We start from the raw sequence: 17,978 nt of genomic DNA on the forward strand, positions 1-17,978 counted from the left end.
ACAGAACCATATAGTGTTGAAATAAATATTGTTCACCTCGGTTTCACTGCATTCTGAAAGTATTTCTCATTTTGAATACCTTTTTTGTCACATTGAATCCTACCTTTTCTCACATGCAATTTCTAGAAATTACTCACCAAAGTTTGACTTTATGGCAATAATTGACAGAATCTTCCAAATTCAGACTTAATTTATTTTTGACTGACAGCAGGTTCATGTTTGGGGCATCTTAATAGATAAAAAAATGTGACCATGTCAAAAATGATGCTGTCTCAGCAGGTTACCTGTAAATCAATTCAACTAAATATTTTGATCAGGTACCATAAATATTTAGGTGTGAGAGAAAAAAGATAGTAAATTATTATGATCATGGAATGCCATATAAAATAAAATAAATATTTTATTATAACCATCCATCACGACCTTTTGGGAATAAAGACCTTTTTAGGTGCAAAATGAAGAGATATGTCACAAAAAAGATTCATGCTGAAAATAAATAGTATTCCAAATACCTGAACACTGACTGTTTTGGTATCATTAAGTGATTTAATCAAATTTAGAAGGTTCATTTGAATTCTTTGTGGAATATTGATTTGTTAGATTGTGCTGCTAAAATCAAAAGTATGGTAGGAAAAAATGCTAGTTTTGAGGAAATAAGATTAGATGAAAGAGCACTCTTCATAGGAGTAGCTTCAGTGGACTTGAAAATGGATGAGTTCCATTCCATGCTGAAGATGATTGCAAATTTATAAAGACATGCTGTCTGCTCTTTGTGTGCCATAAAGTCTGTCTAAATAACAATATCCTCTCAGGGAGAGAATCTGCTGTTCTGGCTGCCTATGTATTATTATGTTTGGACTATCTCCATTTGTAAATGTTGACTTTTCATCTCTGACCAAAGACTGAAATCTGCATGAGAGATGTGTAAAATATTTAATCTTTATTTATTTGCTAACAAAAGATTTTTTTTTTTTGCCAAGTCCTGTTTGTACTTATTTTCTCCTGCTCTCTCTGGAAGGCGACTGTCTGCATCCACAATGTGACACTTAAGCCGAGAATACAAATTGCGGTCATTTTCAGGGTTTTATTTGTTTGTTTTTAATGATAGAATGCATTAAACCAAAGTAACAATTCCAACTATTATTTTGTATCTTCTATATTTTTAAAGGGTATGCTATAATTGGCTGTATTTGTCAGAGAAAGTTTATACAGATTACAGTTTTATGTTAATATTTGCTGATACATAGATTTTTAAGACCAGAAAGGACCACTAGATTATCTAATGAACCTACATTTTTTTGCTACAAGCTATAAAGTTTCACCCAGTTAAATTTTGGAAAAAAAAAAAAAAAAAAATAGGTTGGCAGAGAGATCTGAACATGGACAATGTGCAAACCATTATAAGTAACAGAGCTGGATTTCTGTGAGAAGTGAAGAGCACTGAATCACCGAGGTTTGAGCTGTTCAGTGTATGGCTCAACACCACTTCAGACTATGACTGCTTTGCATGCCTCCTGTGACATATTCCTACACCCTTCACTGCATGGACCATGCCCTTGTGATTTCAAAGAATGTAGTAACATGCTTGCAGAATGATCACAAGTCTAACAGTCAATTCATCTATCTATTCATAAAGACTAGACAACGCTAAACAAACTTGAGAACTGGTATCCCACAAGCTCAGGAGTCGCATAAGGTGTCTTCAGTAGAGATTAGGAAATGGCCTGCTTGCTACTTCCTGTGGACAACTGAAGGCTAGAATTTGGTTAAATCTCTGTGACTTTTCATGCAACCAAGAGGAGCTACCACTAGGCTATAAAAATTTATTTCTTGCTATGAGATGTCACTAAGAGTTAAGTCCTAAATAAATTCAGTATTAAATAAATTCGGTATTAAATAATTTCTGTTATGAAAAATGCAGAACTAAACCAGAAATGTAATAACACACAGCTAAACTAATTTTAAGGGTGGGTTCAGATGGCAAGGGCAAATATATGTACATGTGGCCTGCCTATAGACTGAACTTTCCATTTCCAAACAAGCTGTTTTGGAAGACTTCATGGGATTGTTAACAACTCTAAACTACTAAACTCTGTTGAAAGTCCTTATATGCTTTCTCTAAGTGTATTTGCTCAGACATCGCAGCATGCCAGCTTAGTCTTGAGGCACCTACTCTGCATCTAGCTATACAGTAGATAAAGCAATCAATTTGTTCCCATCTGCAGAAATGGGCCACAAAATTCCTTCCAAGAAATGTGTAGACAAGCATGTCTACGAAATCAAAGGCTTTATGCTCAAAAGTGTTGAAAAATTAATTCAAATTATTGGAAGGTGTCAACTTTTGGAAGATATCTTGCCTTGGAAAATGCAAGGAACTAAAAATTTGTCTAGGCTGCCAGTGCTTCAAAGTGTGGACTACATGGTACATGACTATTTCCTGAGCATGCACACATGGAAATGCATACAGATTTATACTATGTATGCCAATGCAGAAAAAGTAGTTGGAAATGGGCACAGAAAGCTAGGCCAGATAAAAACAAATTGACAACAGAGCCATTACTGATGGAGGTCTAACTTCTAAATGGTAATAGTATTAAACTTCTAGGAAAGATACACTAAAAAAAAAAACACACCAAAAGAAACCAAGAAAATCTAAGTAGCACTCCTTTTCATAGCAGCTTTTTCACTGGAGCAGCTATAGGTGAAAGGTACTCAAGACAGGAAATATGAAATACTTTTTAATAGTAATCATTTGGTTATCAGACACTTTTCTACTGCATATCAGTAATTTCAGCATTCCCTAAGTGTATAAGAAAACATGGTAGTCTCCTTCTCTGCAGGAGGGATTACAGAACTGTTTCTCATTTATTAGGAGAGCTGTTGTTACCAAGGTTCATTCTTGCATGTCTGTGGGAGAGAGTAGCCAGAATCTATCAGGAAGAAAAGGAAACTTGGATCTGAGCTTTCCAGAAATGTCCTAAACCACAAGTGTTCCCTGCACAATGTTTGAAACAAAAGGCATGCTCTCTTTCTGCCAATAGGTATAAACTGGAGCGGGTGAGAAATCAACCTCCTGCTCTGCTATATTGTTCAAAGCTACAGCCTGTTGGTATATGTCAGTTACACTCTTAAAATGCCAAGCACATTTAGATATTCAAGATATGAACAGAAGGGAACAATTAGTTTCCTAACTCTGGGAATACTTAGGTATGAAGCAACCTCAGTAATAAGAAGACTGAGGCAATTCTGTGTAGAAGCAGAATTTCAAGCAGTTCCATAACCTTGCATTTCAAAATATATCCTCCCATGGAGTCAAAGAAGTCATGCATGACTTTTGAAATTATAGTTTGGATCTTAGACACCTACATTTCTGTGGAACCTGTCTGGATCACTTAAGTACTTCAAAGAATTATGTAGAAAAACCTTATTCTGCCAGGCTTTCCTGCCTTTTCAGAAAATATTTCAGCTGTTGCATGCAATAAGCCACTAAAAATATATTTTTTGTAGTCACTGAAGAATCTTGCTCTTAATTAACCACATCAAGAAAACACATCCAGCACAGCATGTATGTGGCTTTGTAGTCTTGGTTTTTTTTGTTGGGTTTTTTTTTTTTTTTTAATAGACTAAAAGAAGAGAACAGTCTTTTTCATTTATTTAGCTGATACTTAAGAGAAAAAAAAAAGTCAAAAGCATCTTTTCATTATAAACTGTTTTCTAGTTTTTATATTTATTATATTCAGTAGTTGCAAAACCTCTATGAAATAGGATAATGCCATTTCAATTCCAATATACATGGGAAAGGCTGTCAAAACATGTGGTCTCAGAAAGGTCATTTAGTAAGTAACCCATGAAAGCTTTGAAAAGCTTTCTGTATTTGAGGTTAAATAGAGCTGAAAATGTTGTTGCTGTTTTTTTCTTTTCTTTTTTTATTTTTAAGATGTCATATGAAAAGTTAAATAAATAAATGTGTCTGAAACACAACTATAGCCATGTTCAAATCCACTACTCTTAATGTTAGTGCCCTCAGACAGTCAGTAGCCATTCATTTTTATATATATATATATATTTATTTATTTATTTTTTTTCAGACCAAAAAGTCTTACTTAGTGGAACTTACCATCTCTTAACGCTTTCAGAACTGAAGAATGGATTTTCTGGCTTTAAGAGATTTTTAAAGAAGCAGGTTGAAAAGTGGCTAGTCAACACACCAGAAGCTAGATGTAGTAGTAAGTTAATCAATGAAACATCAGTTTAGCTTCTGAGGACAAAAAAATAAAAGTTCACACAGAAATTCCAGCATTAGGGTATGACCAGCTCTTGAGTGGCATGTACTATTTTCCTTCTTACACCTGTCTGCTTTTGAGGAGGCAAGTCATGTATCTGCTTGACAGCTATTAACATAATATAATAACAACAAAAGAGCATTTTGGGGTAAGTTCTGATATAAATATTTACAAAGACAATTTAAGGGAGTGTTTGTTATTCACTTTTGTGTTTGCTTTCAAAACATTTAACTCCAGAGACAGATGGCTTATACAGTTTTATCAGCACTTATGTCATTACATATTCAAGCAGCCAAGACTGATAACCAGCCTCACGTATTACGGATTGTTCAGAGAACAAATACTTTGAAAAAAAAATCCCCACATATCAATAAAGTATTTCAGCGTGGAAAAACTTGATACAGAAATTTCAGTGACATTTTTATGAAGAGAAAGGAAACAAATTAATGCAATTATAAAATTAAAGCAGCAGGAACAGGTTTTTAAGTGGTGTCATTGTATGTGGTAATGAAACAACTTTAGAAAATTGGGTGAAAGCTATTGTTCAGCAGTGGTGGAAGAGAAAGATAATTACCATTAAGGCAAGATTATGCTTTCTCAATGCAAAGCAGCTAACCCTTCAGTGTAAGCTACCCCCAGAAGGTCTCTTTCCCATCATATTGCTCATGATCATTTCACTTTATGCTACTGAATAGCAACCTGAATAATGAGTCTTAGAAAAGAGTAAACTCTTTACACTTGAGAACATAATTACACAAAACAGAAACTGAAAAAAAAACGGTATTGTTGAAAGACTTTTTTTTTTTTGGTAGGTGAGATCCCTTTTCCCCAAATCTATTTTTCATCTTTTTTCCATGCCTCACAGTAGGACATCTAAATCATGTTCATCACCATTGTTAGCAATAATATTTACAAAAACATTATACTGATATCTAAGGGCTTTAATTAGAGATCAAGTGTGACAGACACCACATACGTTGTGAGGGAAGCTGTCTTTTTCCTGAATCAGTAGGCATGGTCATTCAACAGTAAAATATATTATTTCAACAATCTCCATTTCTAAAATAAATAATTTGTGGATTTATTTTTCTCTTATCATGGCTTAAACCACAAGTGATTGAAATAATAATTGCTAATTATATATTAGATGAAGTCTTAAGTCCAAGGCATTTTGTAAACTCAAAACTCACAATATTTTAATAATGCAAGCAAATATTCCCTGTATTTTATAGGTTAGAAAGCATGAGTCAGAGTACTGGAAAATACTCATACTCACTTGAATAGAAGTCTGAACCTATTCTCAATCCTGAACATGCATTTTACTCACAGATTTTTGTATACAGGCATATGTAGAGATGTGTGCAGCCTTACACTATACCTCACAGCTATTTGAACAGTTATACAGCTAAAAGAAGTGTTCTACTGGTGATATTCTGGGATTCTCGGTCCTTTCCTAAAAGGAGAGGGCCTCATTCTGTTTACAGCTGTCACTTGGTACAACCTACATCCATTACAACATTGTGACTGGCCTGCTACAGAGACTGCTGTAGTCCTGCCTTTGATTTAAGTCTCTGCATGGGGAAGGTTGACTAGAGGAGGACTTACACACAATAATTAATTTTTGAAGTTCAAGTCCGACAATAGTATTTCGTTAACAAAAACAAACAGAAGCGCAAACAAATAAACTAAACAAAAAAACAACAAACAAAATTAACAAGGGACGGGTCCTCCTGATCACCTCAGCATTGTTACAATATTCCTATCTGCTGCTTTCATATATCTGAATATTTGGGTCCTTTCCAGAAAGTTTATCAATTTAAAGTTGGCTAACGCAAAGGATTTTTAAAACTCATTCTGAGTTCAAGAGTATTAAATGCCTAGAACTGTTACTAAAGGAAGCAAAACACATGAAGTAAATCTTCCAAAGAGTTTGGCATGTAGCCACATGCATATTTAGTCCTAAGTTAAACCAGATTATTACTAATTTAAATTCTAAATAGAAATAAATGTGTTATCTCTTTAAATTTATTTAACTACATAGAAAAAGTCACTTATTCTCTTCAGAACTATAGTACCGAAGGCTCTTCCACTAACCTTTTATGTCACTGTAGACTGCAAGCACAGAGTGAGTGCACTGTATTTCTTGAAATGTGTCATTCTGTGATGAAGGGTTTTCTTTGTGTTTTGAAAGTTTTAATCCATGACAAACCTCTCTTCTTTGGTCAGCAAGATAGTATTGTACTGTGAGAGTAGCCAAGCTGAAAATAGTTCTACAACTTCCCAATTTTTTCTCTGAAAATGCGAAAAGATTTAATTGAAATTAAATTTCTGTTGCCAGGAAAAAAAAAAAATCCAGTTTTAACCTATCAAACAACCTTTAGAAATGTTAACAATATACCATGAATATTTCCTTATTACTGTCTCTTTTTGTACTAAGTAGCTGTCTCAGTTTGATTATGACTTCATACTACAAGATTCAAATAAGAGCTTTACATAAAAAAAAAAAAAAAAAAAAAAAAAAAAAATCTCTTCCAGGGAATTATCACAGTTCTCATTTTAGAATCCAGGTTCTTGATTTTCATTGAAATTTCTGCTAAGTTCCTACTTTACAGACCCTTTTTCTTTTTTTCTTAATGGCTATGGCTTAATTATTTCATCTTATCTTGACCTAAATGGAAAGTAGCATGGTTTCTATACATTGTTCATGTTCTAGTTATCAGCAGTGGGACTCTTTCTTATATGGGGAATGCAGAAGCACCTTAGCACCTTTTATTATGTTTTATTATATTGTGTTACATCAACAGTGTACCTTATATTGTCCAGAGATTAAAAAAAAAAAAAAAAAAAAGCTACTCGGATATAAGATTATTAACTAATTACATTGCAATATATAGAAATATACCTCATTGCATTTTCTGTATTTGTGTGTAAAAGCATTGGGTTAATAATCTGAGGAGTTTAACACCAGAGTCTTTATGTGACAGCTAACACAACAAAAAAAAAAAAAACAAAAAAAAAAAAAAAAAAAAAAGAGGAAGAGAGAAGGAAGACAGGCAGGCAGACAGGAAGGAAGGAAGGAAAGAAGGAAGAAAAGAAGGAAGGGCTCCCTCTGCCCAGAAAAAGAACTCCACAAACCAAACCAACCAACCAACCAACCAACCAACCAAAACAACCACAAACCAAATCAAAACAACAATAAAAACTACAAAACACAACTGAGAAAGAATAGCCATTTCCATAGAATCAATTGGGGTAATTTCAGTATTCAGAAAAAGATCTGTTACTAAGTGTAATTTATGATCTATACATGGACTACAAGAGAATGAAATATTATATGCCATTGTAGCACAGTAACCTTTGTTAGAGTGCCCTCACTTAGTATTTTGGTCTCAGTTTTATTATTATAATGATACACTTTGCTGATACATTTTTCTTCTGATGAGTACTACTATTTAAGATGCTTCATAACTTCACTATTCATGCCTACCTGTTAAGGTTCTTTCTCAGTCTACAATTTCCTTCCTGTCACTGGACTGTTTAATCAAAGAAAAAGATATCCTTAACCCTTCAAAATGTCTACAGTCCATTGATTTACTCTGAAATCAAGAAAAGACATCTCAAAATTCTTGCTCGAAATTACAATACAATTAGCAAAGAATCATATCAAAGCATATCTCAGATATTGAGAAATATCTAACAAATACACAGAAAGTTATTTCACTGCTTTTTTCCTGGGTTGCCCTTCCTCACGCATCCAGTCAGATCAGATGGGCAAATTCAGCCATTTGGAAATGCAGTAGAGGATTTTAGTGCTGCTGAAGACATGGGTGACCTGTCTGCTTGATTGCAAGATGCCTGCAGCTGGCCAGCTGTGTCCTCAATAGTGTGTAAAAATGATGTGGTTATTTAATATGCATAGTAATTCAGCAGACTTAATTTTTGTCTCCTGCGGTCTTCAATGCCTGACTTGCAAAGAATTATGAGACCAGTTCTTTATCCAGCACAAGATTCACATAAGCCTTCTTTTATTTACCCCTCGATTTTTATGGTTGCACAGTAGCTATCTCAGATGTGTTTAATAGTCAGAAGAATTATAGATTTTATTCTCTTTCCTATTACAATGTTTTGAAGTGTTTCATGGTTTCATACTAAATCCAGCAAAGTGTAACTTCTCCTTTACTTGCTGGGAGTGTTCATCAGTTTTATTCACTGGGTAGATGTCTAGAACTATGCACCAACCTGAGTCTGTAAAAGAGCAGACATTAGAATAATTCTGCATACAGAGCTTTCCTTTGGGCAAGTCAATTTTTGGATAGTATAGTTGCTTCTCAGTTTACAGTAGGCTGTTAGTTCACCAAGGCTCTGCAGCAGTAAAGTGAGTTGAAAGTTGAAGAGAACCCATCTAAACTGTAGGTCTTTACAAGCAGCATTAATCTCACTCAGAATCTGCAAGGGTATGTTTACTTCCTTGAACATTTTCACCTAGCTAGCTCCATTTTCTTAGTGTGACTGAAAAAAATTATTCAAGTTTATTCACATCAGGATATGAGAATGATAACTTAAGGATAACTGAACTGTAGAAACTGAACTTTTAGAAACTATGCAGGTAGCATATACAGGGAGTAACTACTCTCTAACAGAATGAAAATGTATCTAGGAACTACCAGAACAATGTTTTGTTGCAGAATCATTGATAATTTTCTCAGGAGGTATATGTATACATTTAATGCCAAATATCACAATTTAATATTATGTCTTTTTTTTTTTTTTCTTTCTCCCTCTTTCTGTTTATTTTTCTTCTACAGATGGGCCTCTTGGGCCACGAGGATTAGCTGAAGCTACGGAGATGTGTACTCAAGAATGCCTGGTTTTGGGTCACTCAGATAACTGTTGGATGCCTCCCAGCTTGGGCCCATACCAACAGCCAAAGTCTCCTCTCTCCACCTTTGCACCTCAGAAAGAATGGGTTAAGAAGGACAAACTAGTTAATGGACACACATTGACCAGGACCTGGAAAGAAGATAGCAACAGAAACCAGTTCAGTGACCGAAAGCAGTATGGTTCCAGTGAGGGCCATTTCAACACTGGCAACCACATGACTGACATCCCTCTGGCCAACTTGAAGTCTTATAAACAGGCCTCGGGAGCTGTTGAGAGTCCAAAGGAGCACCAGCTATAAGAAATGGTTACTTTGGACCAATGACTTTAGCCTACTTAGACTTGCTAATACTGTGTGTGTGTCAGAGCTTTATGTACTGAGTAGACCTCTAGAACTATGCTTCACCAAGCAGAGATATGCATATCTTTAAGTTAAGGTATGATGTCCTGCAACATGAAAGAGTGTTTCTACTAGTTGTGTGGTTTTGTTAAATAGGCATAATTAAAATCTGCAGAGATCTCTCCAGTTTGCAAATACCCTTTTTGTTTGTTTGTTTGTTTTTTGACCCTGGACTGCTGCTATGAACTACAGAAGATGCATTGCGAGAGTGAGAGAGTAAGAAAGTTCAGTGGATTACAATGATTGGAAAACATATCCAGTTAGAAAATTGTGCTTTTATTGTAATTGATCTATGCTGGGACTGCTATACTTGAGATCATATTGCAAACAAAACAAATGAAACTGTAAACATTAAACCTATTGTGCTATTAACAATGTTAGTGGACACTTATAAGTCAAACAGTGTTCAAATACTTGTAAATAGAAACAATTATTGCTTAAAATTTTTGTGTACTTATAACGTTCACTTGAAAAGATACTGTAGCACATTTCTGTGTTTCACAGTTGCTTTTTACTTTCCTTCATTTTTTTCCTGTTGTTTTGCTTTTATTTTTGGTGGTGGTGTTTCTGTGTTAGTGGTCTGTCTGACACACAATGTTCCAAGGAACTCAAAACCGTTGTGTTAAAAGTAAAAAAAGAGGTTATGTCATGGGAAGGAAGGTTTCTTATAGAAAATAAAAAAGCAAAAAAAGAAAATCTTTCTATGTAGTAGCAAATAATGCCAGCATTCAGGTAGAATTTCTTCCTTTTTTTTTTTTTTTTTTTAAATGTATATGAAAAAAAAATGAAAGTGCTTGCTTGTGTAAGGGCTTAAAAAAATAGCCTTTTTTTATTTTTTTTTTTTTTCCTAAACTTACATTATGTTTCATAAAACAAGGAAACTGTAAAACAAAAAAAGAATTTAAATTTCTGGTAGTGGGTGAGAGGGAAAGCTGTTCAGTTGGAATCCCTGATCAAATTAGCTGCAGTTTGTCAGCTCACATCGGACTGGAATATACAGAGGAAATTCTACAGGAGCAAAACACAATAAGCATGTTTAACCAATTGGGCAGGTGTGTGTCTATACCTAAGACAGTTTGTATTGCTGAAACAGCAGCGTTTGTGTTGATCTTCATCTGCGTTAATGTTGTAGTAACACAAGTGTTTTTAGACCATAGCCACAGAATATTTAATGTGTTGTGCCTTTATGATGTAACAGAGCATTCTCCTGGTAGGCTAGTTGGGGGAATTAAAGGGTTAAATCTCTAATTATTGCTGTTTAACTGTTTGTTATCATAGTTGGTCAATGCCTGGCAGGTACCAGTATCAAGTCACCTCAGTCAAACCAGCAGAGTGACTCCTAATGTTAATAAGATCTAAGTTGCACGCAAAGCAAATCCAAATCCAAACATTTCTAGATGGCTTTTGGTAAGGCATGACAGACGATTTACACAAATAAATAGCATGTTAAAAAAAAAAAAGAAAAAAAAAGAAAAAAAAAAAAAAAGGAATAAAAGTCCTTACAGAAAAAAGCAAAAGTTACTTATGCCACAGAGAAACATCAGTCTTAAAGTAACAAACTTAGCTAATCTGGAGGTGATTTTATTCTTACCAAAAACATAAGCTTGTTTTTTCTTCTTCTTTATTATTTTGTACATAGCAATTCACTTTTTTTTTTTCCCCCTCACTTTTTTTTTTTTTTTTCCCCCCCTCCACACTATAAAAGGCATAAAAATGGGCTAAGGGTGCATTGCTTATTGCAGTACTTATGTCAGTTTGTGAGGGGTGTTTGATGACTTTGACAGAATAAATATCTAACCAGTTATCCTTGTTACTGCTTTGCCAGTTCAACGTTATTTAGTTATTCAGCTCTTGCAATAAATGTTCTGAATTCCTGATTGTGTTGTGTTAGTTCTTGGGCAGGCGCCTAAGGGACTTTATTCCTATTCATTTCTCTTTTTTTCAGTTGTTGTTGGTTGGTTTGTTTCTTTATTTCATTCTGAATTTCCATTTATATTTCTAAGCATATCATGGTCCATTTCATTCATACAAATAAATATGGAATATACAACTAATGATACAGTCTGAGGGCCATATTCTGTCATTCCTATGGTAAATAGGAACTTAGTCAAAATGAGTTATTTGAATTGGGTAAAGTGTTACTTGGCACAAAGGTGACAGAATCTAGCCCAAATTTGTTAGGCATACTTAAGCACATGTAATAAGCCTCCTTGAATGAGTCTTTGTAACAGTGCAGTGGTAGCATAGTGAAAAGTCAGCACTTACTACACCTCAGTCTTTCTTTTGAGAGTAGCCATGTCAAAATACATTAAATACTTTCTTATGAGGAACATGTGTGTGGTTATATAATCACTTTTGTTGCAGGAAAGTAAAACAAACAAACAAACAAACAAAATAAAGCCCAATAACCTTGATAAAAACATATCAATAAAAGTAAACTATTATTGAACGTGCTAAGTGTTAAAACCAGAAATAAAATCATTATTTGAAAACTCAAATAGCACTAACTATTTTTAATTATAAGTACCTTTTTTTAAACGGAATATATTTGAAAAAAAAAATCCATCATAAACAAGAAGAAAATGATGTGACTATTGCTACAAAAAGAGCTATATTATCTTCCAACCTTCAATACTTCTTGATGTCATCAACCTTTGCAAGAAGAGCTCAAACAAATATGATTTAGATTTCCAGCAGGTGAAAATTTTCTCATCTAATTTTCTCAAATTGAGTGAAATTTTAGATTCTTCAGGCCTTACTGAACTTTGAAATATTTATTAAAAAAAATTACAGGAGAGAAGGAGAGAAAGGAGAGAAAAGAGGGAGGGAGAAGGGAAGGAAGGAAGGAAGGAAGGAAGGAAGGAAGGAAGGAAGGAAGGAAGGAAGGAAGGAAGGAAGGAAGGAAGGAAGGAAATATCTGCAGTACTGAGTACTGTATCATAATCCCATTTAAGACAAAATAATGTTTTCCAGAGACTTCCATGGAATCTGGATTTCTCTCTAAACCTGTCTAGTAAGTGCCCATTCATTCACAACAATTTGGTTTGTCCAATCAGTAATACTAGTACTGCTCTCTAAAAAAATAAAAAATAAATAAAAAGTTAAATCCTGGCAGGAATTCAGTCATATATCCAATGAGGAGCTTTTAAAATATATTTTAAAATCCCACTGCGCAGAATGAGAAGGCTGATGAATGTTGGTGACTACTCAAGTTTACTAGCTTGAAGCTAAAGATTGCTTAAAATTATTGATATATTGGCATGATATGGATGCCACTCTGATGTCAGTTCTAGATTTTTTTTTCTTCAGCTAGAAAGAATGGGTGCCCTTTATTTATTTATTTCTTAATGCCCATATTTGAAGGACTGCTAAAAAGATAAGCCAAAGGTTTCTTCGATAGTCCTTTATTTTTACTGTCACTGACAAAAGTTCTTTGTCGAAATGGAAAATGAAAAGCATACAGATATATTTATTTAGTCCTACTTAAACCTATGCTGTGCCAACTCTTACTAAAGGGAGCAGTCAGGACTCTTTCCTAAGAAACTGTCAAAAGGCAGACAAAGAAATATTATGGATGGAGCAGAATTAAGTAGGATCCAGAAATATACATCACTTTTAACAAATAGTCATAAAGAAAATTATATTCACATTACTTGCTTAATGTGATTATTACCTTGTATCAAGTTATTAATAGGAACTATGATCAGAAAGAATTTTAATGACTTGAGCATGGAGTAGACTAAACTCTGATGGAGAAACTCAGGAAGCTTTGGACACATCAATGGCATAAAAGCAAGAAATGCATTATCTGTGTGAGAGGAAAGAATGGGAGTGATAAAAACTGATATATCTGACATGAGAAAACAAACAAGTAGGTAAAAGAGGATCACAACATTGATTAAAAGTTTAATCTTGTGGTGTTTTGAAGAAAGAGAGGCAGTAGTAGCTTTGATGAAAGAGAAGGACACAGTGAGAACAATAGGACATGGCAACAGGTGATGTTCTGGGACCCATGGGACTCAAGGCAAATAGCATGGGTGTAGGGGCTAATACCCTCAGAGAGTAGCATCTGATACTTCAGAAAAGGTTATGAAAGTATTCATGTTGGCATAAGAGCCCTGCTGTGCTAGGTTAGCAGTTGGACTTGATAATCTTAAAGGTCTTTTCCAAGCAAAATGATTCTAAGATTCTATGATTCTATATCCAGTTCAGTCAGAAGAATAAGTAGTCTGTGATGACTATTTCTTGTGACCACAAAATATTTACCTGATTCAGCTGGCGAAATTTCTTATGGCATGTATCCTTGATGTGATGTAAAACAAGCAGTGAGAGCTCTCTACAGTCCCTGTGCTCACATGTGCCATTACAGGCAGTGAAAACAATGAAGTATCTCTGGATGCTCAATTCTTTCCTGTTTAATATACTTCTTCAACAGAATCGTGTTCCAAAGTCTGGACCTTATTTAATTTATGTGCCTGCAGTCCTTGCTGCTGTGATGAAAAACTTTGACATGGAGACCAATTCTAGAGCACAGCAAAGCGTTTCAGTATACAGAAAACAGTATACAACATCACCCAGAGGTGTGAATCAGCTCAATATATTATGAACAGTTAAGGTCTAACTCAAATATTTGTTTTGTTAACTTGCACTATTGATGACCTTAGTGAACACATTCATCAAATATAATTACCCCATAATCCAAAACCACTTTTTACTTTTCCTCTTGTTCCAAAAATACCTCTTATTGGTAGATACTTCCTTGTAAAATTGTAAGATAAGCTTTTTCACACACTACTTGAGTGAATTGATTTTTTTCCAGTCTGTCTTCTCTGAAATATAATGCCTTATTTAACACAGCTTCTTATATCATAAACTATTTTTCTTGTAAGAGCCCATTTTATACTCTCTTTTCAACAAGTTGAGCATAGTAAGATTGTGACATAGAAGTCTGGATTCTGATCCTTTAGGTTTTATTGAATCTCTTATTGAGTAAAATGCCAGGATCTGTCCCATAATTACTAATAGGCATAGCAAGTTCTTTTAGTATGCAGTGGACTAGACAACACTTGAGAAGAAGCAAATTTGTAATTTCCAGGTTTCTAAGACATAGTGTAGTTTATTTACAAGCTGAAAATAATGCCAATAAAAGGAGGATTATAACCTTTTTTTAATTGATACAGACACAGAGTTTCACTTGACACTAATGAAAAACATGTGCTGATATGCACACCCATTCTGCAAATACTGTGCAGCTCTTTTGAGACAGTGAGTGCACTTAATTTCTTTAGAACACAGCAGTAAACATACTCTTGTAGGAGAAGCTCAGCATTTCACAGGACTGGGTCCACAAAAAGAAGAATATCATAGACATGTGTGTCATGTGCTAAGTTTTGAAGCTAGAATGCTTTCCCTAACTGTGGTGTCTCATGACTTTAACTAAAGTTTTAAGTTTCTACTGCTACCTAATTGTACAACAGAAAAAGTATGTCTTTGACTACCAGAAAGAATGTCAAATCCTCACTGAATATTATGAAAAGAAAGAACTGAAAGTATTGTCCCTCATTTTCAAAAATAAGTTTGTTTGGTTTTTGGTTGGTTGCTTTTGGTTACTGGTTTTTTGTTTGTTTGTTTGTTTGTTTTTTACCACAGTCATTCTAAAATCCACCTGTTGTGCCTAGGTATTGCAACACATTCTAATATTGCATGGCATGTAAATAGATACCTTAATTACTCATAATGATATGATTATACACATATATATAGATAATATATATATATATACTTAAATATTATCAATCACATAATTACTCAGTATTATTTAATGGAATTTTGGGACTATGGATTTTGTTGTTTGATGTACTTTAAACTGTATGAAGCAGCATACTCTTAAGACTACCCTCACCAATGCTTTTAATTATTTATTCATTAAATAAAGTGCTTTCTTTTGCTTGTTATAATCCTGTTTGTACAACCATGTGATAATGTTAAAATGGGTAAGTACTGTACGGGAATTATAACTGTTTCTTTTCTTGTCTAAATATATACCTATAACAATATTTATTAGTGATCTGAGTTTTAAGAATGTGTCTTTTTATGTGTTTACTATCTTCTTGCATATGGTCAATATTTAAAGGAAAACTGAGAGAATATTTTTTCATGTAACTCTGATTGTCCCAATGGCTTTTAAATGTGTTTTTGCCTTTATTTACAAGTGAAATTAGGATGGCATATGTACTTTAAGTCAGGCATAAAATAAATGCACAATACAGTACATAGGGTTTGCTTACTGTAGCTGTCATAAGTGAACCAACATTCTTCATTTCTCAGGTAAATATCTTTAACCTTTAAGTCTCAAATGAGAGAGGAAGAGACTCTGCACTCAGAAGACAATGTTTAGAACAGCTGATTTAGCAAAAGATGAGTCAGAAATCTTATACATTAAAGAGTGTTTTTTCACATTTCATAGTCAGTTTCCATTTTTCTTTTGTAGAGAGGATCAACTAGAATGTGTACCTCTTCAAGGAGCTCAAATGTTTATTGTTGATAAAACTGGGAACTGTTTTTGCTAACCATTAGTTATAATCGTATCCAATGGGAATTTTCTTGATTATTTCAAAGAAACAGTATTTCACCAGCATTTAAATGTGCTGTAGACAGCAATAAGGTCTCCCCTCAACCTCCTTCAAAGGAAAGGCATCTTCTGCTTTTTTTTTTATTCACTGTAATATTCCATACAAGATTCTTCCCTGTATAGAGAGGTATTATTTTATTTCTTTCAGGTAAGGAATTGAAAGTGGGATCTGTGTGGTCCTCAACTTCACAGGCATTTTAGACATTTTGTCATATGGGTGCTAATAGAAAAGGTGGGTGTTTACCTTATTACTTCCCCAATGGAGAACAGGAAAGGGAGTGTAGCAGAAAGGTAGGAATGGGAGGACATAACAGAAAGTCGTATGTATTAGGGAAGAAGTAAAAATGTAATGTAAAGAGTAAGTTTGAATTTGAGGGGAAAAATTATTATGAAAGTCTTCATATCTCTGTAACACCATAAAATTAACCTTCCTATCTGTACAGATTTGTATACACACATCACATTTAACACTACTTTCTTGTGAAAATGGGGTATCCAGAATTATGGCAAGTCTGTACTGCTTGTTGAATTTCTTTCATTTGGTATTCACATTCCTTCTAAGAAGAATTTTTTTGAAACATTGCTCTTCTGCCTTCCACATGTATAAAGAGACCAGAAAAAATACCATGCAATTTCAGTAACCAAGCACTTAATTTGGTTAGTGAATTTTTAATATCAAATGCTTCTAAAATCATTAGAATCATAGAATTGTAGAATTGTTTCAGTTGGAAGAGACCCTCAGGATCATTGAGTCCAACCATAACCTAACCTAACTCTAGCACTAAACCCTGTCCCTGAGAAGCTCATCTAAATGCCTTTTAAACACTGCCAGGGATAGTGACTCCACCACTTCCATGGGCAGCCTGTTCCAACACCTGACAACCCTTTCCAGGAAGAATTTTTCCTAATACCAAATCTAAACCTCCCCTGGTGCAACTTGAAACCATTTCCTCTTGTCTTATCACTGCTTGGGAGAAGAGACCAACACTCTCCATGCTACAATTTCCTTTCAGGTAGTTGTAGACAGTAATAAAGTCTTCCCTCAACCTCCTTTTCTCCAGGCTAGACAGCTCCAGCTTCCTCAACCGCTCCTCATAAGATTTCTGCTCCCGGCCCCTCACCAGCTTCATTGCCCTCCTCTACACTCTCTCTGGTATTTCAATGTTCTTATGATGAGAGATCCAAAACTGAACATAGAATTCAAGGTGAGGCCTCACCAGTGCCAAATACAGTGTCACAATCAATTCTCTAGTCCTTCTGGCCATACTGTTTCTCATACAAGCCAGGATGCTCTTTGTCTTTTTGTCCACCTGGGCACACTGCTGACTCATATTCAGCTGGCTGTCAATCAACAACCCAAGATCTGCTTTTGCCAGGCAGCTTTCCACCCACTCTCTCCTGGGCCTGTAGTGCTGCCTGGGTTTTTTACGACCCAAGTGCAGGACCCAGCACTTGGCCTTGTTAAACCTTGTACAATTGGCCTCAAACCAACAATCCAGCTGGTCTAGATCCCTCTGTATGGCCTTCCTACCCCCAGCAGGTCAACACTCCCACCCAATTTAGTGTCATCTGCAAATTTACTAAGGGTGCACTCAATCTCTTCATCCAGATTAGCTACAGATAGCTTGCAAATAACCCATAAACTTGAACGAATAAGAAATTTTCTTTTGCCAGATCTAACAGAGGGGGAAAAAAAGGGTCAATAAACAAAGGATTACACTCCTGGTAAACAATTCTGACACTTCTACTCCCCTCCCCCCCCAGCCCTGCATAAGCGCACAGTTGA

At 34.8% G+C, this 17,978-nt stretch overlaps 1 protein-coding gene across 3 annotated transcripts in view; it reads left to right on the top strand.

Annotated features, from left to right (window-relative positions):
• The window catches only part of PCDH9 (protocadherin 9), a gene marked incomplete at both ends in the record, with an annotated part of 675,119 nt that extends 665,657 nt beyond the window's left edge, over positions 1-9,462 (top strand). For all 3 annotated transcript variants that reach the window (XM_080363496.1, XM_080363495.1, XM_080363497.1), the window contains one exon: positions 9,089-9,462. In XM_080363496.1, the coding sequence (XP_080219622.1) occupies positions 9,089-9,462 (374 nt within the window). The remainder of the gene's footprint in view (positions 1-9,088) is intronic.
• Between the last annotated feature and the right edge of the window lie 8,516 nt (positions 9,463-17,978).

The sequence above is a fragment of the Nesoenas mayeri genome (assembly GCF_963082525.1).
Source record: "Nesoenas mayeri genome assembly, chromosome: 1".
Taxonomy (NCBI): domain Eukaryota; kingdom Metazoa; phylum Chordata; class Aves; order Columbiformes; family Columbidae; genus Nesoenas; species Nesoenas mayeri.